This window comes from Citrus sinensis, chromosome 3 (assembly GCF_022201045.2).
Source record: "Citrus sinensis cultivar Valencia sweet orange chromosome 3, DVS_A1.0, whole genome shotgun sequence".
In the NCBI taxonomy this organism is placed as follows: domain Eukaryota; kingdom Viridiplantae; phylum Streptophyta; class Magnoliopsida; order Sapindales; family Rutaceae; genus Citrus; species Citrus sinensis.
This window is the reverse complement of record NC_068558.1, coordinates 27,265,961-27,290,486: the sequence shown is the minus strand read 5'-3', so window position 1 is coordinate 27,290,486 and position 24,526 is coordinate 27,265,961. Positions and strand designations below refer to the sequence as shown.

Below are 24,526 nucleotides of genomic sequence, written 5' to 3'. Positions count from 1 at the left end.
TTGTTAATGGAACACAAACATGTTAAGACATATCCATAAAATCTCAAATGTAAACAACTCTCTGTATATATGTATAGAATCATTATACATACAATGCCATATGCAATTTGCTACACAACTGACCCGCAAGTTACAACTAGCAGCATCCCAAAGAGAAGCTCTGTGCTCTGGGGTCCCTCACACAATAGCCTATACAATTTTACTAGTAATCAGCCGCCCAAAAACCAACTATAAATACTCCCTCGTCCTCGTCCTCTTTTGTTTCAATCAGAAGACAAAAGTTTTGGGACAAAAGCTTTGTCTAGGTGACAACAACTGCAAGAGATGTAGATGAATGCATGCAAGACTCGTGTCCTTTTACAGGCGAAGGCAAAGAAGACGTGCTCAGAGATTCATCAAAAGACTTGCTCTTCTCAAAAGACTTGGACCATTTCATTTCCATGAAACTTCTCTTTCTCCATGGTCCCATGTAGATTTTCTTCTCCTTCATCGATCGCTTGGCCGCGTTGCACAGTACGCGAACGATGGCGCTGAGGTACTCGGGTTTACCAATGTAGAATTCAGGTAACTGGGACACGAGTTTTCGGTACTCGTCGCATGCTTTTGCCATCTCAAATTGGTCTCTGAATTCAAGTTCAATGAGGAATGGTACCTGCTTCTTGCGTCCGGGCGTTGCTGCCATTAGTTCAACGTACTCGTGTGTCCCTATAAATTTTAGAGCAAGGCAAAGCAAATAAGGCGTGTAATATTTGGAGGAGCCAAAATATAGAAACAGTAAGTTTAGGGCGTCAAACAAAATGTGGCTTGAGACGGGCTTTTTTAAGTTCATGTCCAAACCCATTAGAGTGGAAGTAGAAGGGTCGAGCCCGTTGTATACTTAGGCCGGATTTGAGCTTTCACTTAGTTTTTTTAATTTTTTTAAATTATTGTAAATTTGAAATAAATTAATAATAATTAAATTGTTATAATTAATAATAAATTAAAAAATAAATATTTTAAAAATAAAATAATAAATAAAGAAAATTGAACAAATAAGAGTTTAGATATTTAATTTTTTAGTACTACATTATCTAATTCAAGCACCTTCTTAATTAATGAACATTTAAAAGAAAGTTTGATATTATAATTTTAAATTTTTTGATTCATTATTGATATATGAATTAGGGATCTAAACTTTCTTTTTATTTATTATTTTTTAAATTTTAATTTATTGTTCTAATTTATAAATTCATTTTTTTTAAAAAAAAATAGAAGATTTGAGCATAATCCAAGATTTTTCTCCTAAACTCTTATCCAAAACCTCACGTGGGAGGTTCGGACCAAAGCCCATGAGAATAGATTAAGACAGTCTGAATTTTTTTGTCATCCCTATAAAACTATGTACAAATCATTATTTTTCTAAAGTATTTTCGTAAGGAATCCTCAACATAATTCAGCTGCGGAAAATAATGATATCATCACGAAGAAATAATATAACCAACGATCAAGTTAAAAAAATTAAATTGAAAAATAATGCAAGTAATTCAAAAATAGCGAATAGCAAATGTTATATGTCCTGATTTGACAAATAATGTGACACTATCAGAACGTACCACAGAACAAGAAATACCTGGCACGAGCTAACACGTCACTCGCCATTTATTTAGAAATAGAAAAAAATTTGGTATTCGAACTATGTGAGTGAGTGAATATATTTTACCTCCAGGAATTTGCTTAGTGTGCTTCCATTTGGATGTACAGAGAGCGGCACTGAGACCTTTGTCACAAAGCCTATCGACTAGAATTCTTCTTAGACAATGTGTACATAAGCCGTTGGAACTTGGCTTGGGGCAGCTACAAAATTCTGTTTCTCTCACGGCATCAATAATTTTTTTCACTTCTTGCCTTAACTTTTGGCCCGTTATGCTTTGCCTCTCCATAATTTCCTGAAAAATATCACACCCTTTTATTTCTAACTTCTAGGTTAAGTGAATTTCTTTCTAAAATCTTAAAAAAAAAAAAAATTCAAAGTTGAGTAAATTTCTTTACTATTTTTTCCTTATCATTTAAGTTCTTTTTTTTTTTCATCTTTTTTTACAGAATTTAGGTTGAACGTTGAGCTGAATTTTATGCTGATCTTTCATAAAGATGTGATAGTCATAGAATAAGAATATATAGACCATTAAATCTTAATCATACATTACTATAAATATATAATAAAAAATTACGAACAAAAAACTCCACAAGTATATTCTAAGGCCACTGTTAAATTACGTTTAACGTAACTTATCGCACACACAACAATAATAATAAGTCCCACCTATAAAAATTATTTCTGTATATAAATGTATGTTTCGTTAAACCTAATATAAGGAGATCCATATTCTAATTCTTTAACACCAGAAAAAATTTGGCAAGTATTTAGAACATTAAATGAAGTAGTCAAATGGTCCAAAATATATAATAATCATGGAATATCTTCAATGAGAGGCCCAAAATCCGTATGTGGACCGTGCTTTTGTGACCTCATTTGTCGAATAACCAAAATCAAATTTTTCTGTCGTGTTCTGATAAAGATAATAATATCTGGATCTGCTGACAAAATAAGCTTTGCCCTATGGATATTATAGACCATAAATTTTGATATTTTATTTAGTTAAGACAAAAAAAAAAAAAACTAAAAACTAAATATTTCAGTTTAACGAGTGGGAAAAAAAATGCAAACACAACATATTACACACAGGATTTCATTATTGAACCACCAACAAACAAATGTACAGACGGAAAAAAAGAAAAATCATTACTACATATAAAACTTTTAAAAGGATTTATTGCTATAAGGTAGTCGTGTATTGTTTAAATTTATATTTTACAAAATGCGAACGTGTAATTTAGGATATTGATGTATTATAATATATTTATAGAAAAACAATAGATACTTGATCCGATCGGATTTACAAAATCTTATTTTTTTCAAGATAAAGAAATAACGAAGCCATTGCCATTGCCGGAAATACTAGGCCCACTAAAGGCACAAAAATAGAGGGAAAGCTGTTGAGAATTGTCATAGAAAGGGTACCTCGATTTAATATTTGTACCTGTTATTGGTATAAGGATATCCTATAATAATTAGAATTCATATTCTAATTATTATCATATTCTAATTCGTAAAGTGTTAAACTATTTAATGAAATAAAATTTAATTATTATCCGAAATGCATCATGGCATATTTGTCATTTTAACATGCAAGTAAATGTTAGAGACAAGACCTATCATTTATTGGGTCCCAAAACACTAACATTTATGGTTTCCTTCTCTTCTGCAGGAAGATTTTTAGAATATTAGAAGATAATACAATTAATTAATATATGTATGATTTATATAATTAAATTTAATATAATCATCATTTATATAATAATTTTTTAAAATAAGTATACACATACTATAATATCATTTATTTATTGTAGATATATTATATCTTATGTACTCTAAAATTTCTTCTCAAGAGTTTCAAATTTCTCAACTCTTTCTTCCCTATTTCATTTTTACAGCAACTGAATTCAAAAAGTAACTATAATAAACAGAAATATAGTTCTTGAAATTTAGTCAAACTAAACTATTTTTAAAAAAATTGAAGATATCTTAAAAAAGTTTTTCTCTTGCCTACGGTTCAAAAAGAATTAGAGAAGTTTAAACAATTGAAACAATCAAACAAAAATCTTCCCTTATCAAGGATTTGGAATGATAAATAAATTTAAATCCTAGATGTTATTAAGAAGTCAATTAGTTTCACAATCCGTTTCTCTGGCGTATCACATAATTGTACAAATTATTAGAAGAAGTTAATTTTTTTTTTTAATTATGTTGAAAAATGATCTTCAAGAGGCTAGTGAATTTTAACCGAAGCTATCTTTCTATTTTCTTTTAAACATGATGAAGGAAATATTATGCAAAATAAATAATATAAAGCTGATGAGGGGGTTAAAAAAAAAGGGGAAGAAGAAGAACCTGGAGCAGGGCTTCTTGTGCTTCCCAGAATAAAATTCTCTCATTATGATACCCATGCAAATCATTGTTGCTACTGTTTTCAGAGCCATAATCATCACCAGAATCTTCATCAGAATGAATATTTTCAAAATCTTCGACAAACACCGAAACCTTCTCTTCAAGGCTGTCCATGCAGTGATGATGCTTTTGCTCCTTATAATCATTTCCATGAGCCCTATCTTCAAGGATTAATTTACCCATCTTTTTTTTCCCCCCCGGAAATTTGATCTTTTTTTTTCCTTTTAAGAAATTAAGATATAAAGGATCAAAGAAAGAAAGGCAAGAATTGACGAGGAAAGAGAGATGGATAAATGAAGACATGAAGAAAATATATATAATAAATGAAATAGAGGATATTACTAATTTTGAGTAAATTAAGGAAGAGAAAATCTTTGCAAGAAAAATGGGCACGATAGAAGATATTGTTTTTGCATCATAAATAGGGTTTTATAATTGAGAAAATCTTGGGTATAACCAGCGTACGTGCAACCAACTCGTGAAAAAGTCTCAGGTGAAACCGTATCAATGTAATAATTAATATCACTTGTTTTGTTTTCATCATGCGTGTACAGTATATTTATGGTGATTTTATATTATTTAGGGATAAGAGTAAACACGATATTATTTTTACATGATTGGATAATCACTTCGTGACGCAATCAGAATTATATATGAATTAGTCAATGATTAATGACAAGGTTTAATGTATAGCATCATTTAGCTAGAATACAATACTAAAATATAACTATATATTATTGTATAATCTCAAGTTTTATGTTTTCAATCGTGTGTGGGGGGGGGGGGGGGGGTCTTAAGCATTCCATTAAATTTGGTGTAAATGTTTAGGGCATGTTTGAAATGTTTAGGGCATATTACGAAATTGTTGTTTTATCATATAATGACTAAAATATATATAAGTTTAAATTTATTTTATTTGTATATTAGGGTTTATGAAAAAAAATAAGATGTAATTATTATTTTGTGAAAATATTAAGATTAATAAAGACTTAAAAAATGTGTGATAACTTATTTAATAAACTGTTTATAGAAAACAATCTTTTGAAAAAATATTTCCGTACTATACCTCCATTTTTCCCCCTAATTAAGCATTATTAATTTATTAATTAATACTTAAGATCAACATTTAATAAGTAGAAAAGATTTGCTTTATATAAGCTTCAGCCTGCAGACAAGGCACATTTCCAATAGCTAGCTAGTAGATCATGTGGTCCATGCTGTAAATTAAATGAAGTTTGTGACTCGTGATTCTCAATCTACTTTTGCAAAATTTTCGAATTACACTTTTGAACGTGTTATAATTCTATCATATGCTAATATTAATTTCTTCTTTTAAGCAGTTTAATTACACACGTTGATGAATTGTCGTTTGTTTTGTGAATGGTTTTGGTTTTATTTGTAATAAAAAATATATTTGACATTCTTTTAATTAAGCATCATGTACTAAGATTGAAAAGCTCCAAGAACGTGGTCGGGTTGATTGCAGTGCAGCACTAATCTCTACCAAAATTCGGGTTCGATTTTTTGGGGTTGTAAGGAGGGTAAAAAAAATATATTTGGGCTCCCTCACCTTTAAAAAAATTATTTTGTCTTTATTAAGTGAAAATACAATTACTTAAAGAAAAAGTGAAAAACACATCCTATTTAATAATACAAAATTCAAAAAATTATATGAACATATATATACAAAACCAACATTCATAAGAATGTTTAATTAGACTTTAGAGTTTATTTTACCTTATGCGTCCTATACCATTCATTATTGGTGTATTGGTGTATCGTAATTTTTCTTGTAAAGTTGTCAATTGGCATTCTATAATAGCATTTTATAAAAAGAAAGCTACAATTAACTACTAAAAAATGTCATTATATTTTTTTGTTATAATTTACATTAAAGTTGCAGCACATTATAAATGTAATGTATAATTTTAATAACATAATAATTTAGAAACCTATAAGTTATCTGCTATTTTTTAGTTAATTAATTATTTATCTATTATATTAAATAAATGACTAAGATTAAAACACTTAAAAAAAAATTTAGTGTTCTTTTAATTATATCTTCTTAGTTAAATATATCGTCCAAAACGGCTTAGTTATCATAATATTATAAGTTTAATTTATTGATTTTTTTTTCTTTACAAATCTTCTCTTATTAATGCATATACAATAAGAATTATATTAAATAAATATATAAATAAAATAAAAAGGATAAATATATTTTTGCAAGATCTTTTCTCACCTTCTCTGAGGTAAGGAATATGTAGGAAAGATATGGAATATGCTTAGTTGGGACTTGTAGAAGAGTGACATGTGTTAATCATATACAATAGTTTCCATTTCCTATTTAATGCACATTATTTTCCATTATTTGGATAATAATTAATCAATAATGATAGGATTTTACTATTTGAGTCTTAACTTGAGTCTTAGGGCCAGTTTGGTAATGCTGCAGCTTTTAAAATAATTGTTGTTAGCTATGCTGTAGAAATAATCAGTTGTGAAGAAAATCAGTTAAGTGTTTGATAAATTTTATTTTCAAAAGTACTGTGAATTTTGAAAGCAGTTATGAGTGTTTGGTAAATCTTATTATTAAACTGGTGTAAGAAAATAAATGACTAAAATATACATAATGTAGGATGAAATTTACTTATACATATAAAAATGTACACGTACAATATCTCGTTGAATCAAACAATTTTTTTTTTATATAAAAATGTGGAATTGGCAAATTAATTTCTTGTCAAGCAGCATAAACGTAGCACTTTCTATAGCTTTGTGCACTATATCTTTAGTTACACAAACTATTCTTACGGAGAAAGCGAAGCGTCTTGATAGTTGAAGGAAAATCCAAATAAGACAAACAATGAATATTTTAATAAAAATTGCATAGGCATAGAATTATTTATATATAAACAAACCCAAATAAGACAAACAATAAATATTATAATAAAAATTACATTGAATATGCATGAAAGGGGTGATGAATCACTTACTGTTATTGAATATGGTGATGGAACACGTACTGGATCTTGTTTTGTTGCACTAGAGAAGTTTTGATAGAACACAAAATATGAAGAAAGAGGGTAAACGAAAGGTGTACGTTAATTATAATAAAAAATTATTAAAATATTAATTTTATTTCCAATTTAAATAAGGATAATTTCTGGTTTAAGTAATAATTGTAAGGATATTTATGAAATTATATTAAAGGATAAAATTGATTCTCAAAATCAGAATTTAAAAGTTACTCCTTCCCTGCTTTTCAAAATCAGCTGTAGGAGGAGCTGATTCTAGCAAAAATGATTTTGATTTTTTTTTACCAAACACCAAAATTAGCTTTTAGAGTTTTAAAATCACTTTTAACCCTCCCAAAAACAATCCCAAACGGGGCCTTAATGCTATGTGTCACTCAAATATTAGATGATAGATTTTATTTTTATAACTAGTAAAATTACTTAATCACCTCATATTAGTTAGGACTTAAATTAAGACTTATATGTTGGGATACTTAGCGTTACTCTTAATTAATTGTACGACAAGTATTATTTTCAGAGGTACGTGGATGTTCCTGCAAATCTATTTTTTTAACAATTTTTTTTAATTCTCTTATAAATCTGCTAAATAAATGAATAATTTCAATTAAATAATAATTTTTATTAGTTCTAATTTGCAGCCATAAATCAATAAATAATACATTATTAATTATTATTCTTTTAAATCGTACACACTTTTCATGTAAATTAATAATGAACTGATTTTCAACAATTTGGAGGCTTCCATAAAAAAATATGGTTCTACTGTTGTTTGTCCATTTTCTTGAAACTTTATCATCTTGAATTTCATCTCTAATGTCCTTTTTCAATGTGTAAAGAAGTTTCAATGTCACATTGTCTTCCTAAAAATAATAAATTATTCAATATTTCTGTCGTTTTAATGCATTTTTGCGTAAGGATTATTATTTTTATTTATTGAGGGATAATAATATATTTGCGTAAGGATTATTACAATAATAATATATTTGTATTTATTGAGGGATTATTATTATTTATTTATTTCTGATTCTGTTAATAAAAAATTTAATATACATTGAACTAATGTATGCAAAGAAATCAAATCAATCGATAGGTATTTGATAAATTTAAAACTAACCTTTATTTCTTCATAATTCATGAATCGGTAGTGACGCGAGTGAAAGAGAAAAGAGTGATGGGTAATGTGTCTCTGTCTCACTAGCTGAGGGTGAAAATGAGAGAAAATTATGAATTAAGTAGCACGTGGTTCGTTACACACAATAACACGTGCAACGGCATGCACCTAATCGCATCTCATGTATCATCATATATATTTGGACAAATACATTATTACTTTTATATCATAAAGGGTCCAGATCCTCTCCTGTGCGACACCGTCTTGCGAAAGATTCTATCTTCTTTACACGCTCAATATTTTTCACCAAGCTTTAAATATTTAATTGTTGTGACCACGAGCAAACATGAGGAGCTAATAAGATCTTATCAAGCCAATATTTTCACCAAGTTTTATTTATGTTGAAATTTTTCATCTCATAAAATCATCTTTTTCTATGATGTGTTTTTAACTTTTTATCGTCAAAATAATCATTATTGTGAATTCAGACCATTTGATTCACATTTAATTTACTTATTATGTTATAAATTAATATTTTAAAAAATAAAAATTCACCATTCCGCCGAAAAGTGCTCAAGTGAAGTGAGCATGCAGGTCAAGAAGTGAAATATTTGCTTAATTTTAATGACGAGGGGAGTAAGTGCCCATCAAATAAAAATCTGCTACGTAAGTGACAATACGATAAAGTACAGGGGAGGTAAATGTTAGATACCCATTAATAATTAAGAAAAATAATTGTGGCTGAAACTAGAACACAGTGCTTCTTCTTCTTCGTTATCCGCTTTCTGTGGCAACAATGAAACGTTCTTCTTCTTCTTCTTCACTTACCCTCTGTTGATTCTTCCACAAAACTACTATCCGCTGCAGCATCAACAATGGCTTCAACACCCTCACCGTTTCCTCAAAATTACACTTTTGCCCGTCCACAAGCCGGCTCCATTTCCCGCCGAAAACCACCACCTACACGACAGCCTCTTCCCTCCTCCCCAAGTAGCCGTTGTTGTGGCCACGCATTGTCCCTCAACTACCCTTTTTCCCCACGTGAAATACCCACGTGCGGAAGGAAGTTGACGTGCAAGGCGGCCGAAGTTTCGGTGACGGAGGAGGAGTCTTCGGCGTCGGGAGGAGGCGGCGGAGGGGAGAACTGGGTGCCGGTGGTGCCGCTGTCGGCACTGCCGAAAGGAGAAAGGCGGGTGATTATTCAAGATGGAGAGACGATATTGCTGTTGTGGTATAAAGATGAAGTATTTGCAATTGAGAATCGATCTCCTGCTGAAGGTGCTTATAGTGAAGGCTTGATCAATGCCAAGCTCACCCAGGTTTCAAAGTCTATTTTTTTCCCTTTCTATTTTTCATTTTTATACAATTTGATTCTACGATGTTTTTGAAAATTTTGCATTGTGTAGAATTAAAATGGTTGATTGAATGATGTGTAATAGTGATTGTATCATTGTTTGAACTAGGCGATAGCCCGTAGTCCCCCGTTTAGAACTCGGTGGACATAGAAAGGTCGACGGATGTTTAGGTATAGAAAGAGAAAAAAATATATATATATTGCTTAGGGCTTTATGTTTTGTGCTTGCTGAATTATAGTCTATCTTAGAGGCATTTGTGATTAGCAATTTTTTTGTTAGTTACTCGGGCTGGGTGGTTTTTTTTTTTTTTTGGTTGGTATTGGGCTATATTCCTGAGAAGCTTGAACTGAGGGTTATGTCACATTGTGGGATTGGCATATGCTAGCTGAAGTAATTCTTGTTTTGGGTCGAAGTATTTGGTGTTGCTCGTTGAATTGTTCGTAGCTCGGTGTTTGTGGATACAGGTTGGGGGGAAGGTCCGTCTGTCTTTGAAGGACCTGCATTTCTCCATTGGAAGAGTGAGATTTTTCTGATGAAAAGAAAAATCTGAATTTTTGTGTTTCAACTTTTTAGAAAGGGACTTAAATGGTGTAAGCACTTTTGTTTAGTAAACACGCGCCACTGTAGTTTAGAAGCTAAGTTGATTTTATCCCATACTTTTATGAAAAACTTATAATATCTTTTATTATTTTTATCAATTATTAGTTAAAAGTTTGTATTTACTGCATAATATCAACTTTTATCACTAGCCATTCATTAAAAAGTTGATAGTGTTTGCTAATGTAAGCTCTAGCTATGAGATGATTTTGACGAAAATAGTAATGGTAATCTAATTTCGTCAGGCAATTGTGGGGTAAATCATCTTAATATCCAAATTATAGTTGCAAGTGTTTACCATACACTTTTGCATAGCTAAAGGCCACTGCTGCTATAAAATAACATCAAATGGAGCCTAAGTCTTAAGAGTCCTAAAGATGGCCCCAAGTTGTTCTTTGAACTGATCCCTGCTTTCATGATCATAGAATTTGGGGCCAAACTGAAGTTCATCCAAATTTCTCTTATTGACCACATATTCTTGGACCAAGAATTCTTTCTTCTTTTCATCTGTTTTTTCTTTAAGTTAGATGACAAACTTAAAAGTATGGCTATCTTTTTTATCTTGTAGAGGCTATCTTTTTTAATGTTTTCTTCCGAATCATACTACTTTTAGGTCTAATTATTTTGTCTTATATCTCCAGTAAAGACTTAATTTTTCATGCCTGTATTTGTTTTTAACATGGCTAAAGCTTGAGGATATCTGTTTCTCTCTTCTATAGGATGGTTGTATAGTTTGCCCAACAACAGAGAGCACATTTGATCTTCGTACAGGAGCGGTCAGGGATTGGTATCCGAACAACCCTGTGTTAAGAGCCCTCACACCTGCTTTATCGACATTGTATATTTTTCCTGTAAAAACTGATGAGAAAAATATTTATATCAGAATGGAAGGAGGTGCAAGTTCCGATGCTTCTGCAGAGATTGTCTTTAGCGGGAAAGCTCAACCTGGTGTAACAGCAACGGATGTTAATATCGAAGAGGTAACTGCATGACCTAGTTTCGCTCGATATTGTCCTCTTTACTTTGTCAAAAGTAAGAAATATTGAAGGTCTCTACAATTTTACAGGTGAGAATGGTGGTCGATGAGGATCTAGAGGGGTTCGGTTTCAACGTAACGAGTGAACTGATAAATGGAAAGGCAGCTGCAATCGGCTTCCTTTTGTTGTTAGATTTTGAGCTCTTAACTGGAAAAGGTCTGCTCAAAGGGACAGGTTTCTTGGACTTTATTTATTCTGTTGCAGGGGCTTTAAACAAGTAGATTGCAACATTTTTGGTCGGCCACGGGATGAATTTCTCTGCACAAAATGATTCAGCTTAAAGAATTACTCCTAATTCATAGGAAGGATAATTTTTCTGTTTAGTCATCACACTTTTTGATGTATACAATCTCTCTGTACCTTCGAAATATTGAGATTCTGTGTTGTATATTTGCCTAAAAATAGAGCTGTTTGATCTTTGTTTATGTTCGGAATTTGGTATGGATGCTCAATTGTTACCATAAAACATTTTGGTTAGGAATCTTTCCGATTCTGGCATTTTTCTTTCTTAGGACTGTAAATTTGGGTGACATAATGGATGACAACCTTATATCTGTTTATCACTGAAAAAGGTTTTACTAATTAAATTAGGTCGTAGATCGTACTCATTCATGCATGTGTCCCTAATTCATATGTTGAAAAGTTTTAAAAAATAGAAAGTATAAAATATTGATTAAGAAATGGAGTCAAATTTTTATATGATAAATTCTCATTTGCTATTTTTATCTTTTAACCTTTGTTTTAATGATATTTCATAAGAAACCACCCACAAGTTGATTGGTATTTCACATACATTTGAAAATAAGAGGTTCAAGTCTAAAGAGTTTTTTTTTTTTTTTCAAGAATATTTAGAAATACATCTAAGATCTGCGCATAGGTATTCGAGTTGTATCATAACAAAACTGATCTAGGTAGGTTGGAATCAAATTTTAAAGCAAAATGTCTTGCCAAGACTATTTTATCTCAAAACTCATAATAACAATGAAAGTATGAGTTTTTAAATTGAATGATTTACTATTGAGTAATGATACAATAATAAGAATCAGGTTACGGTGTAACTGTGGTACCGTATTAAAGTTACATCCAGCCGTTGGATGCACTTGGATTGATGAGGTTCACTGGCATCTAACGGTTGGATGCAACTGTAGTATGGTACCACAATTGTACCTAAGGTTTCCCTCAATAATAAATATTATTTTTGAACAAATAATTTTATATAAATCGATGGGGTATATTATCATTAATCAAATTAAAGATATAATTAAAAATAAAATTATTATAAATTTAAAAAGAAATCTAAGAAAAATAAATCATAAGATTGTGTTGTAACAATAAACAAAAGTAATAACTTCGGAAGACCGAAACTTAAAGCGTGATGAATAGCAGTCGTTTGCAAAAGCTCGGGTGCGGTCCGAGTTTGGATCTGCCCGGCACCGACTCGAATTGATTCAACAGATTCCCGAACTTGGGTTCATACCTGACTTTTTCACAAACGGGCCTAGTCAAGCCAGCATCTCCGGGACATGGGTTTTTGTTTCGGATTTCTATTATCTGAAAAAGTGAATTTAAAAAAAAAAGAAAGAAATTGTATCACTGCAAATAAAATTTTAGAGAAATGAAAAATAAAATTAAAAAATTATTTGAACCTTATTTTATGTATTTTTTAAATTTATTTATTAAAATTAAAAAAATTAACCCACACGGAAAATCAATGCCCAAAAACGATTTTTATATTAGTAAGGAGCGAAAGACTGCATAGGTCAATTCGGGTCCGATCCGGGTCGGGCGGGTATTCTTACCAAGCCTGCGTATGTGTCTAATTAAGTTTGATCCTCCTTCAAATTAACAAAAAAAACAGAAGTACGTTTGATCCGGTCTTATGTCTATTTGTCGCACGTGATATGGATTGATCCAAAATCGTCATTTTCAATTTTCAATTGGACATGTGGCCAAAATAAATAAATAAAATTGAAGATGTGGCCGACATGAGTTTGAAAGAGGCCGTACCCTTCTCAAAACTTCTCGAGGAAGTGCTTTCTCCGTCCATCTTTCGAGAGCTTTTTTTTTTTTTTTTTTTTTTTATATTAACCACGGAATATTTTGAGAAGGATCTCAACTATAAGAGACACATTTAAACTCATACCATAATTAAGATTAGAAGTTTTTACTTGAACTGGGAGGCACAAGTTATTCTAACAAAGGTTCTCCATTCATTTTTTGAGAGAGCTTTTTAATTTATGGAGTAGGATTTTTTTTATTTACCATAAAATTTAATTATGGAGTAGGATTTTTTTTATTTAAGTTTTTTTCTTTCCAATTTTTAAAAATTTTATGCCACTTATTGTTTATTGTAATGTATAATTAAAATTTAATTATTTTTATTTTTAGTTTTAATTAACCAATAATTATATAAATGAATTTTGAAAATCTTGATTTATAAATAACGTTGCATATGATTAACGTTAGAATGGCCATAATTTTTTAATTGATATTATAACCTCGATCAGATATAATGTTTTTCTATTCGTACTCTTAATAAAATTTATTTTTTTTGAAAAAAAAAATAAAAAGGGTAACATTTACATTCATGAATTGTGCTTTTATTTTATACAATAAAAGCATCTCAACATTTAAGTCTTTAAGTTGAATCCTAATTAATGTAGTATTTACTCAAAATCTCTATATTTGAATTCTAATTTAACTTTTTCATAAAAAATAAAATAGTTCAAAGGTAAAATTATAATTTATTGGTCAAACTGAGTCAACCGTTAATAAATTCCCGTTAATTATTTAAGAATGCCTTTATGGAATTTCCCATAAATCCTAACTTTAAGTTTGAAGAAATGACAATTTCTAGTCAATTGGTTCATCAGCTATATTCATGAAGCATTGAGATAGGGAACTAACATCCTTATTCCTTAGTTACCAAAATAGATTTATCTTTTACTCCCCTTTTTAGTTTATTTATCTATTTATTTATTTCTTCTTTCCTTACTCTTAAGTTGACCAATTAAAGTATATTCTCTTGTGATTTATTCTTTTAACCTGGTGCAGAAGTTGCTCCATGACCTCATGGATTAGCCCAGCAAAATTAATTTTTGACATTGACCCAGCAAATATCTTATGGCCTATTCATCATTTAATTTCCTCAACACAATTTTGCGTACGCTAGATGACGAATGACCTTTTCACACACATGTACAGCCAATTTGCACATCCGCTCTTCAAATAATTTTTAAAAGTTGTGGCTCGTTTTTCTCTCTTCACCCATTAATTATTCCTCCAACTTGCACTTGCCTACCTAAATCTCCGTCCAAATTTTCATTGGATAAGAGCTTCTATCTTCTCTTACTTTGACCATTGAAAATTTTGACCTGGCCCCCATGAGCACTTCTTCATGCATGCAGCTGTTATTATAATCCGCTGACTTTCCAAAATCTTCAACCTATATAAGGAAAGTATCACCTCCCTACAGCGATTCAAAATCACAACCTCGTTACACAGTACATCATTTTATTTTTTTTTTACTCTCTCAGGAAGCACTTCTTCACAAAAGCACTTCCGGCAAAGGGGATGGGAAGCAACATAGAAGAGAATGCAGCCCATCAAAGGAAATACAAAGGAATAAGAAGGCGGAAATGGGGCAAATGGGTGTCGGAAATTCGAGTTCCCGGCTCACAAGAACGGCTCTGGTTGGGCTCTTACGCGACCCCGGAGGCGGCCGCGATGGCCCACGACGTCGCTTTCTACTGCCTGCGGAGGCCGCGGTCGCTTGACGGCCTTAACTTTCCGTCAATGTTGCCGGCAAGCGTCGTCCATGCAGAGCTGTCGCCGAAATCCGTACAGAAAGCAGCTTCGGACGCTGGCATGGGAGTTGATGCTCAGATGGTTTTAAACAAAGACAAGACTGATGAAAATGAAAATGAAAATGAAAATAGTGGAGCGACGCAAGTGCTTGATGAGAAGCAGTTTTGGGAATATGATTACGAGTTTGAAGATTGTGGGACATCGGAAGAGGGAGAGTTGAACATTTCTGTTGAAGATTATCTCAAGACTCAAGTCGATCATTAGGTCTTTTTTCTTTTTCTTTTTATTTTTTTGGATAGTAATAAATATATAGTTTGAGAATAAGATTTGTAAAAGACCAAATGTTGTCTTAAAACCAAAAGTGCAGTCTGAAAATTTTTCCTAATAGTTGAATTGCTGGGGCCACTTGTTCGAGTCTTTATGTGAATTTCTTTTCTCTTTTCACAAAGACGTAGAATAGCAGAAATTCTATAAAATGCCTCATATGTAATATAATCAATAATCAATTGATGTCATACAGTATGATATGTGTAATTGAATTTAATACAACTGCACTTATATAATAATTATTTAAAATAAATGCACACATGTCATGATATTATTGTTTGTTGTATGAATGACATGGTACTTCAGATATATTCTAAAATTTTTCATAGAATAGAGCTAAAGTTTTCTCGTAAATTGTTAGTGGAAGTAAATTTTAATTTAGAGCTAAAAATTTCTAAATACAATTCAGAATCCCGATAGACCCTAATATTGCAGAAAAAGTATCGTTTTCAATATTGAATCCATTTTGCAAATATACCATCAAACACTCTCGTTCACAATTTATCAAGTGGATCTTTTCTTTTTTTTCAACAACTTTGTAAAACACATGTACTAGAATTCCAGCCTGCTCCATGCAAGTGGTCTGAGACTTTTGAGTAGTAGTCGTGGCAAGTAATGTTGACTAGATTCAGGTCCAAAATCCACCGATCTCTCAAGATTCTGCTGAAGCTTTAATATTATAATAAGGACTTGACTAGCTTACAGAATCCGTAAGCTAGAGACTGCACCATCAGCCGTTGGATGTGGTTGGATGTGGAGCGAAAAACTAAACAATAGACAATCGGATGGTGGAACGACGGGAGATGTTTGTTACAGAATCTGTACCATAGACAGGTCCTTATAATAATTACATTATGTGCATGCCAGTCAAAAAAGTGGATTAGGCTTGAAAACATGTCCAGTCAATTGCTTTGAAGTAGTAGGATCTTCTTCCAATCTAAATTTACCCTTTCAAAAAAACTGTTGACATTTCTACAGAACCTTGTTATTTTTGAATTTGTTTTTCTTTCAACAACAAATAATCTATTTAATCACTCCCATCTCTTAAACTATTGTCTATTTGCATTTAGAAGTATCATTAACAAATTTATGTACGCATGTATCATGGTTCAAATGGAATTGTTCTTGTTAGTTAGAAGGGACTAATTAGGCAAACTGATGAAGTTCTTTATCATCGCTGAACAGGTTACAGAAGCAAGTCTTATTTATTCGAAGCAAAATCAAATGTTACAAAAATCCAAAGCTATGACCAAAAAGCTAATTGTAAATTAAACAAAGAGAGGATAACTAAAAGATGATAAACGAAGAGGCCTCTTCACGCCATTTTTGTCGATGCTAGGGACTATATTGGGAGAAGGATGAAGAGGGACTATATTGGGAGAAGAATGAAGAGGGACTGCTGAGAACTTGCCGCGGAGATGTGCCCTCCAATCGAGGCCTCGCTGGTGGACCTTCCAAAAGCGGTCTTCCCGTCCCTATCAAAGAAGTTCTTCTTGCGCCTTCTGATGAAATAAGCAGCCGGAAAGTCCAGTTGAGAACATGGGGAGCGAAAACACGGTAAAGCAGGAACACGTCATACCAGCTCGGGAACTTTACATATGTATCTCCTCGGCAAGCTCCAGATACAATTAGCCTTGCAAAATCCTCCACAGGACCACCTGCCACGTGTACCTAAAACAAAAAATTCAAGGGAGCATCATGACTTCATATATCCTGAACATACAAGGTTCTACATTGATTGCAGCATCTTGCAAAGCTAACAAGTACAATGGTGACAGAGAAAATCAAGAACTTACTTCTCTTTCTTCTTTCCATTGCATCTCTGCGCCGTCCTCCAGCATGAACTTGCCTTTGGTCATTTCGCTTCCAATCCAACCATGAGTTGCAATCGTTATGCCAACCTCATCATTCAATTCAAATCTCAATGACTCATAGAAGGTTACGAGGGCCGCTTTTGCGGACTTGGGAAAGAAGGAAAGCACCAGTGAGTCAAACACCCTGATTTATGTTGTATACTTTTGTGACATAAATAAAGAAAGAAGAAACTAAAGTTTAAAACAACTGCATATTCATTATTATAGTTGCTGTCATGCAGGCAATGAGAATGGCACAGGCACTTCACTGATATCACTACATACTTATTATCATTTCCAGTAAGAATTGCAGAGCAGTGTGTTTCACTGTATACAGACAATGAATGTGGACTTTGTTCGCGACAAAAACTTTGGTAGTTCCATTAATGCTGTCATTAGTGTTTTTTGCGGCTTATATTGAAACTGGACTCAGTCAGGCAAATGAGTCCTAATCATTTTATTTCCCTACAGCATTATAATTGAACCTGTTTTTGAATTTTAATATCCATATCCTTTAGGCTCTTAATTGCAATTAGAGGCTCCATTAAAGGAAGCAGAAGAAGAATTCAACTGAATGAATATCAATGACAAGACGAAAATTAAGCATGCAATGCTTATATATACTCACAGCATATAAGCTCATTCTTGGCAAAGGTAACCAGTTCTCCACCGATGCATTCACAACGACTCGACCATTGCTCTCATGAAGATAAGGGAGAGCAACAAATGTTGGATAAACATTTCCCCAAAAATTTATGTCCTGTATGAATTGACAAATTACACAAAACACATTTGGCACTATTAACTTACAACAGACTTTAATATATTAGCCAAATTCAAAACAACTCTATGTATGAGATAATTCTTAAGAGTTTGCTAATTCAGCCTGTACACCTTACCAACAAACGGGGAAAAATAGAGGTATCTGTCACTTCCTCGAAGAAAAATGTATGTCCCAAACTTGCTGTGTTTACGAGATGGTCCACTGCAAGGTTGGAGATTAAGTTGAAGAAGACGAAAAAGTAAAGGGATAGATAACTAGAAATTCACTAGAATTCCCATTTGGTAACTGACATGACACTACTTTATTAACCAAAGTATCATCTAGCAAGCAAATGCATATGATGCAATGTTGCCTTTAGAGCATAGGAGCAGCAAGGAATCTTTGAATGATGCTAAGATTAACTGAAGAGACTTCAAAGACCAAATTTCATGAACAAGTAATTACTATTAACAACAAAGACAATGATAAGATTGTCAGAAAATCTCTCAGGTTTCCATGAATAAGCACTGAGCAATTGGGTTCAATCGAGAAAAATATAATAAGCTTGCGACAACAGATAAAATCTGCTAGAAATCGGGTAAAATTTTACAACGGGAAATGCTACAATGTTAAAAGAAACATTAAGATTTTTCATTCAGCAGAGGCAACATTGCGACCGGCTTTTGATTCTTTATTATTGAGGGAAACTAAAGTAACTTCATTGATTGGATTGTATTCATCTATGGTCTTTGTTATCAAATGATTGTGTACTGATTACTACCAATTCCAAGTAATGTTCATTCATCAATCTAATGAAGGTGAGATGACAGACCGCGTCCAAAGACATTTATGGTCTCAGAAACAAATCTCCTGCAATCTTCTTCCTTCACAACATCTGCAGCTATGGTTATAATATGCCCGGCGCCCATAAATCTTGCGTTCTGACTGATCCCTCGAAGTCGGTTCTCTCTCCGTGCCACCAGCACAAGGTTGGCCTTCCTCTTTGCATATTCATATGCAATTTGCTGCAATCACAAAGACTTGTTCTATAATATAATGGTTTGCAGTTGCCCAAGTTTGAGGGACAAATGATACACAAAAAATAATAATAATAATAATAATAAAAATGGTATTTTTGTAGCAATTTCACTCTCCTTTTATCCATTATAGGTGCTACCTTTTCATACCATCATGTATTGCAAATGCAACTCTAAAATCTTGTACTTCTTGATTCATGATAAGGACGAAACAGCGATTCATTATAAATATAAGTCGCATCCTCAAACTAGCTACAACCAATTAAAAAATTATGAAAAAATATATATTATTTATATAATCACATATTAATGAATTAAAGTATGAGATGAAAAGGTTTCTTCCCCAAACCACATATAAATAAATAAACGGCTAATTGAACAATTGTGCTAAGTTTTAAAAGGAAAATGGTGATAAATAAGCCAACCCATTTTGAACTTCTGTTAAATGATTATTATTTCAAAATTCCGACAACCAAGTACTTTAGTAATTAAAAGTGAACAATTGAGGAGAAATTAAGGGAAAAAAAGAATAATTATCAACAAATGAACTTGCCTCTCCAATGTCAGAAGAAGCTCCTGTGATGATGACAACTTTATCTTCCATATTTTCACTGTAAAAATTGTTATAAAGCCACTCGCATCCATTGACAAAGCACAAAGCCGGCCATGCAAAAGCCATCATCACCAAACTGGCCGGCGGAACCACCAAATTCAAGAAAGAGTTCAGCAGATCCATTGTTTTTACCAAATGATCAAATTTATAATTATTATCTTACTGAGCTAGCAAGATTTTGCAGAAACTGGAACATAATAGAAAAAATATTATCCATTTATACTAAAGGGAAAGGGCAAAATTTAGTGAAGTGATAAGGAGAGAGAGCTTAGTTTGGCGTTTATGGATGGGTGGCTTAATGAACGATGATGATCTTACATGCATGAGATTTTGTGTTAACACGTGGTTTAGTAGGAGAGCTGCTATCGTGACGAATGTAAAGAGTTTTTGGATGTTCTTGCATGAAATTAAAAACTGCTCAGCTTGAGCTAACCCATGAAACCAACATTTATATATATACTAAAAAATAGAACCGCGCTTCACGCGGTTTTGAAAAAAGAATTTAGTATTATCTTTTTATTTTTACTTTACACTTGATAAAACTGATAAAAAATATGAATTAAATTTTTTTTTAAGATGAGGTAGCCTTATAAAAAACAAAAAAAGCTATTAGCCAGCAATACAAATAAAGAAGCAACGCAAGATAAAAAATAAAATGAGAGAATATATTATAAAGTGATTTTATTCATTCTAATTGTGTGTGTACAAAACAAAAAGATGAACTCTCTTTTTATAGTTACATAATTACTCCATGAAATTAATGAAAAATTATGGATCATAATTCATTGTGAGATAGTGGGAGTTATAGGGAAGCTAAATGTTGCTAATGAGAGATAGTGGGGAGACTAAGAGATATATGTTATGAACATCTACATTTATTTTAATAAATTCATAACACTCCCCCTTGGATGTTCATTACAAAGAATATATCTCGTTAAAATCTTTACATAATTGTTATTGTGTAATAACAATCAAATTAATTATGAGAAGATGAAAAGCCAAATCTAAAAAAAAATTTATCTATTTATTAGATAATAGAGAATATACAAAGATAAGAAATGGTGATGCCACATCACCTCCTCAAGTCCCAACTTTATATATATACTAGAAAATTTGAAAAAAGAATTTAGTATTATCTTTTTTTCTTACTTTACACTTGATGAAACTGATAAAAAATATAAATTGATTTTTTTTTTAAGATGAGGCAGCCTTATAAAAAATAAAAAAACTATTTGCCAGCAATACAAATAAAGAAGCAACGCAAGATAAAGAATAAAATGAGAGAATATATTATAGAGTGATTTTATTCATTCCAATTGTGTATGTACAAAACAAAAAGATGAGCTCTCATTTTATAGTTACATAATCACTCCATGAAATTAATGAAAAATTATGGATCATAATTCATTGTGTGATAGTGAGAGTTATAGGGAAGTTAAAGGTTGCTAATGAGAGATAGTTGGGAGACTAAGAGATATATGTTATGAACATCTACATTTATTTTAATAAATTCATAACACTTTCCCTTGGATGTTCATTACAAAGAATATGTCTCATTAAAACCTTTACATAATTGTTATTGTGTAATAACAATCAAATTAATTGTGAGAAGATGAAAAGCTAAATGTAAAAGAAAATTTTCTTTATTTATTAGATAATAGAGAATATATAAAGATGAGAAATGGTGATGCCACATCACCTGCTCAAGTCCCAACTTTATATATATATAGATTAATTCATGTATTTTATGCCACTAAAGTTTAATTGCTAGCATAATAAAATAAATAAATGTTTCAAATGACTTATAATTAATATTATTAATGATTACATATTGTTGAATTTAAATAGAAAGAGAAAAAAATTTCAAAGAATATCCACCAATATTTTAGATATTTTAGATAATAGAAAATATAAAAAGATGAGGAATGATATATATTAATAAAGTTACTATTTATTAAATGAGTTAAATACAATCAAATTAATTATGAGAAGATGAAAAATCAAATTAAAAAAAAACTCTATTTATTAGGTAATAGAGAATATACAAAGAAGCAAAATGATGATACCACATCACTTCCTCAAGTCATAACTTTATATATACATATATAGATATATAGATATATATATGTAGGATAGGTTCCTGTTCTTATCAGAATTAATTTTAAGGGGGAATTAAAAATTATATAATTTGTTTTTTTGTCCTTGAAAATTTAAATAATGAGTTTTTTTTTTTTTTGTAAAGAGAAAATCTGATTTAATCACGACCACACTCTCAAAGTTAACCACACATAAGAATCCAAATAATGCAAAGAATATTTTATTAATACATTCGCTGCTATATTATAGACCCTTGAGATACGACGAGTCCCAAAAAAAAAATATTTTAGTGGTAGTAATTACTTCACTTTAGAAATAAATTATAACAGCTCAGTGCGAATGCTAAGCTTATCCAAACTTAATTAAACAAGTGAAATCGGATTCAACTATTAGTATTAATTTAATAATTTATTGATATATCATATACAATATCTCTAAAACAAATTTTTCTCCTTTCAAAAACGATAAAAAACGATGTACCGGTAATATCAAATACAATGTATATACAATTGAATTATTTTTTATTTAATCAACCAATCATCTCTCATTCAATTTGGCAATCGATTCTTCATAAAATTCATGTTTCAAATAATTCTCTCGGTATATATAGTAGCTGTGGCAATAAGTAGAACCAATTTTAATTTGATCAAGAAATGAACATAGTAGAACCAAAAGCTTGCTCAAGAGTCAAAACCACACTGATCCTTTCCAAGCAATTTCAAAGTTTTTTCCTAAAGGCTGGTTTTTCAAACCATGGGATTTAACAAAACCCCAGCCTTACTATCAAAGCATTTTATATATATATATATATGTATGTATGTATAACCTAGCTCATCTTTCATAGATTTAAATCATTCTAGCTATTTGGAAGATAACCAATTCTAAAAACTGATCAATTTAAAGCGGAGTAGTATTCTTCATTTAAATCACAATCTCAAGTGCCATTAATTACATGCATCGGAAAAATTTTGTTTTTTTAATGAGATTTCAATTATGTGTAACAAATTTTGTTTATTGAATGGGACAAAAAGAATCATTGAGATAGAAGCAACTATATTTATCTTATCAAAATAAAATAACAAATCGTAATTATTCGACAATATTAACCGAAATTATTTTAATGTTGTATCGATACGTAATTTGTACAAATTTTGAAGTCAATTTTTAGGTTAATGAATTTTAAAATTTATATAGTAATTTTCAAACACAGATTGACAATCTTTTAATATTAAAAATAATTTTTATAATATAAATGCTATTTGTTAATTATATTTATTTTAATATACTATTTTATATTTATTTTTATCTTGACATTATATTTGTATTCATTACAAAAGTTTTGACTATAGTCAAGTAGTATGATGGTTTAAATTTTAGAAGGATTTTGTGTGATCATTTCTGAAACTAAAGGAGTCTATTTGATCATTTACGCAAACCCAGGGAGTTTTACTACCTTTATATCATGCTATATTTTAATTAATTATAGAATGATATATTTCCAGCATTCAATTTCTATATATCTACCTATTCCAAAAAATTATTTACAAAAAATTCATATTATTTTTTTAAATTAAAAGTTAAAAAATTTAAATAGTTAATCAATTAGATAATTTTCTTTATTTACATCTCTTAATCATTGTTGATCATCTATATTAGTTTATTGTGATTTTAAACAATTATTCTACCTTTATAATATAAAAAGACAAATTGTCCAAAAGATGTGCTTTTGTGCCACAAGTTTAAATGAATAATGAGGATTTAATTGGTTAATTGTTCAAATCTCCTTTACTTGAAATTATTAAAAATAACATGAATTTTTGTAGTTATTTTTTTAAGGGGTTGAGATTAGACAATTTCAAGGGTAAAAATATCATGATTATTATTATTTTACGCAATTTGATCAATTAGTTCTGATAACATGTTTGAGAAAGTTATAATTTATATGTATATTCTTATTTAATATTTAAACAAATTATGTACTACTCAAGTATTATAACCAAAGGCTGCTCAATTATATTTAAGGCATCTTACGCGAATGGTTTTAATCAAATCTTCTTAAAATTTGAGGCAAAAAATATACAGTAGTTATATTAAAAAAATTATTTATCTAAAGTCAATTCTTCTAACTTTCTAAGACGTAAAATTAATTAACAAAATTTTTTTATTCTAATATTGCTAATATATGTTTCAAAATAGACAATAGCATTTTTATTAATTGTTTCATGGTCTTTTAGTTCAATTGTAACATTTTCACTTACTGATTCTTCACTCAAATTACATTCTCTTAACTGCTTCTTTTTTGGATTAAATTAACTTTTCTATTCTTCTATTTTGTTCTAAATACTTTTTTTTTCTATTCAAATAGATAAAAGGAGCACATAAAAAATAATATTTGAAAACAAGAATATTTGAAAAGAAGTAAGAACAAGTAAATAACACAACTAAGAGAAGAATAAAAACCTAAATTTGAGATGAAATCACAAATTAACTTTAATTATTTGAGGATTTGAGCAGTGATCAATAACCATAAAGAATAAAGAAAACTATTATATTTTTTTTCCCTTAAGTAGAAAGTAGAGCAAGTAATTTTTTTATTTTCTTTTTTCTTAAGTACCAAGAGCATATCATGTTCTGGTTCTTGGAGGAAAAATTTTAATGGGTAAGTAAAAAACAATTGGCGCTTTTATGGAGTTTTAAAAGCAAATATAACTTTTAACATGCTACCATTTTTTGGTACTAGATAACTACTTTTAGATTGCTATAAGTAGCTACCTTAATTATAACATATTGATTCGAACAATAACATAGAGATTTATACAATTGAACTATTAATTTTAATGACATAA

The 24,526-nt window shown here is 30.7% G+C and overlaps 4 protein-coding genes across 5 annotated transcripts; 2 read left to right on the top strand and 2 right to left on the bottom strand.

Moving 5' to 3' along the window:
• Nucleotides 1–46: 46 nt before the first annotated feature.
• On the bottom strand, nt 47–4,457 carry LOC102615504 (uncharacterized). Its single transcript, XM_006478313.4, has 3 exons — nt 3,989–4,457; nt 1,700–1,925; nt 47–705 (listed from the first exon to the last, which is right to left on the bottom strand). The coding sequence occupies exons 1-3, from the start codon at nt 4,346–4,348 to the stop codon at nt 302–304; spliced, it is 990 nt and encodes a 329-aa protein (XP_006478376.2). The 5' UTR covers nt 4,349–4,457; the 3' UTR covers nt 47–301.
• A 4,485-nt stretch (nt 4,458–8,942) lies between these two features.
• On the top strand, nt 8,943–11,666 carry LOC102619889 (uncharacterized). Of its 2 annotated transcripts, XM_025098489.2 has the most exons (4): nt 8,943–9,513; nt 10,866–10,951; nt 11,030–11,126; nt 11,213–11,666. In XM_025098489.2, the coding sequence occupies exons 1-4, from the start codon at nt 9,070–9,072 to the stop codon at nt 11,402–11,404; spliced, it is 819 nt and encodes a 272-aa protein (XP_024954257.2). In that variant the 5' UTR covers nt 8,943–9,069; the 3' UTR covers nt 11,405–11,666. The 2 variants fall into 2 exon arrangements, with proteins under 2 accessions (XP_024954257.2, XP_006478246.2); XM_006478183.4 differs by having other exon boundaries at nt 8,946–9,513; nt 10,866–11,126; nt 11,213–11,608.
• A 2,900-nt stretch (nt 11,667–14,566) lies between these two features.
• On the top strand, nt 14,567–15,578 carry LOC102625914 (ethylene-responsive transcription factor ERF020). Its single transcript, XM_006478207.3, has one exon. It carries the CDS (start codon nt 14,757–14,759, stop codon nt 15,252–15,254), a length of 498 nt encoding a protein of 165 aa, XP_006478270.2. The 5' UTR covers nt 14,567–14,756; the 3' UTR covers nt 15,255–15,578.
• A 930-nt stretch (nt 15,579–16,508) lies between these two features.
• On the bottom strand, nt 16,509–19,878 carry LOC102624092 (11-beta-hydroxysteroid dehydrogenase B). The gene is made up of 6 exons (XM_006491540.3): nt 19,524–19,878; nt 18,766–18,958; nt 18,070–18,155; nt 17,799–17,930; nt 17,114–17,278; nt 16,509–16,988 (listed from the first exon to the last, which is right to left on the bottom strand). The coding sequence occupies exons 1-6, from the start codon at nt 19,704–19,706 to the stop codon at nt 16,653–16,655; spliced, it is 1,095 nt and encodes a 364-aa protein (XP_006491603.2). The 5' UTR covers nt 19,707–19,878; the 3' UTR covers nt 16,509–16,652.
• Between the last annotated feature and the right edge of the window lie 4,648 nt (nt 19,879–24,526).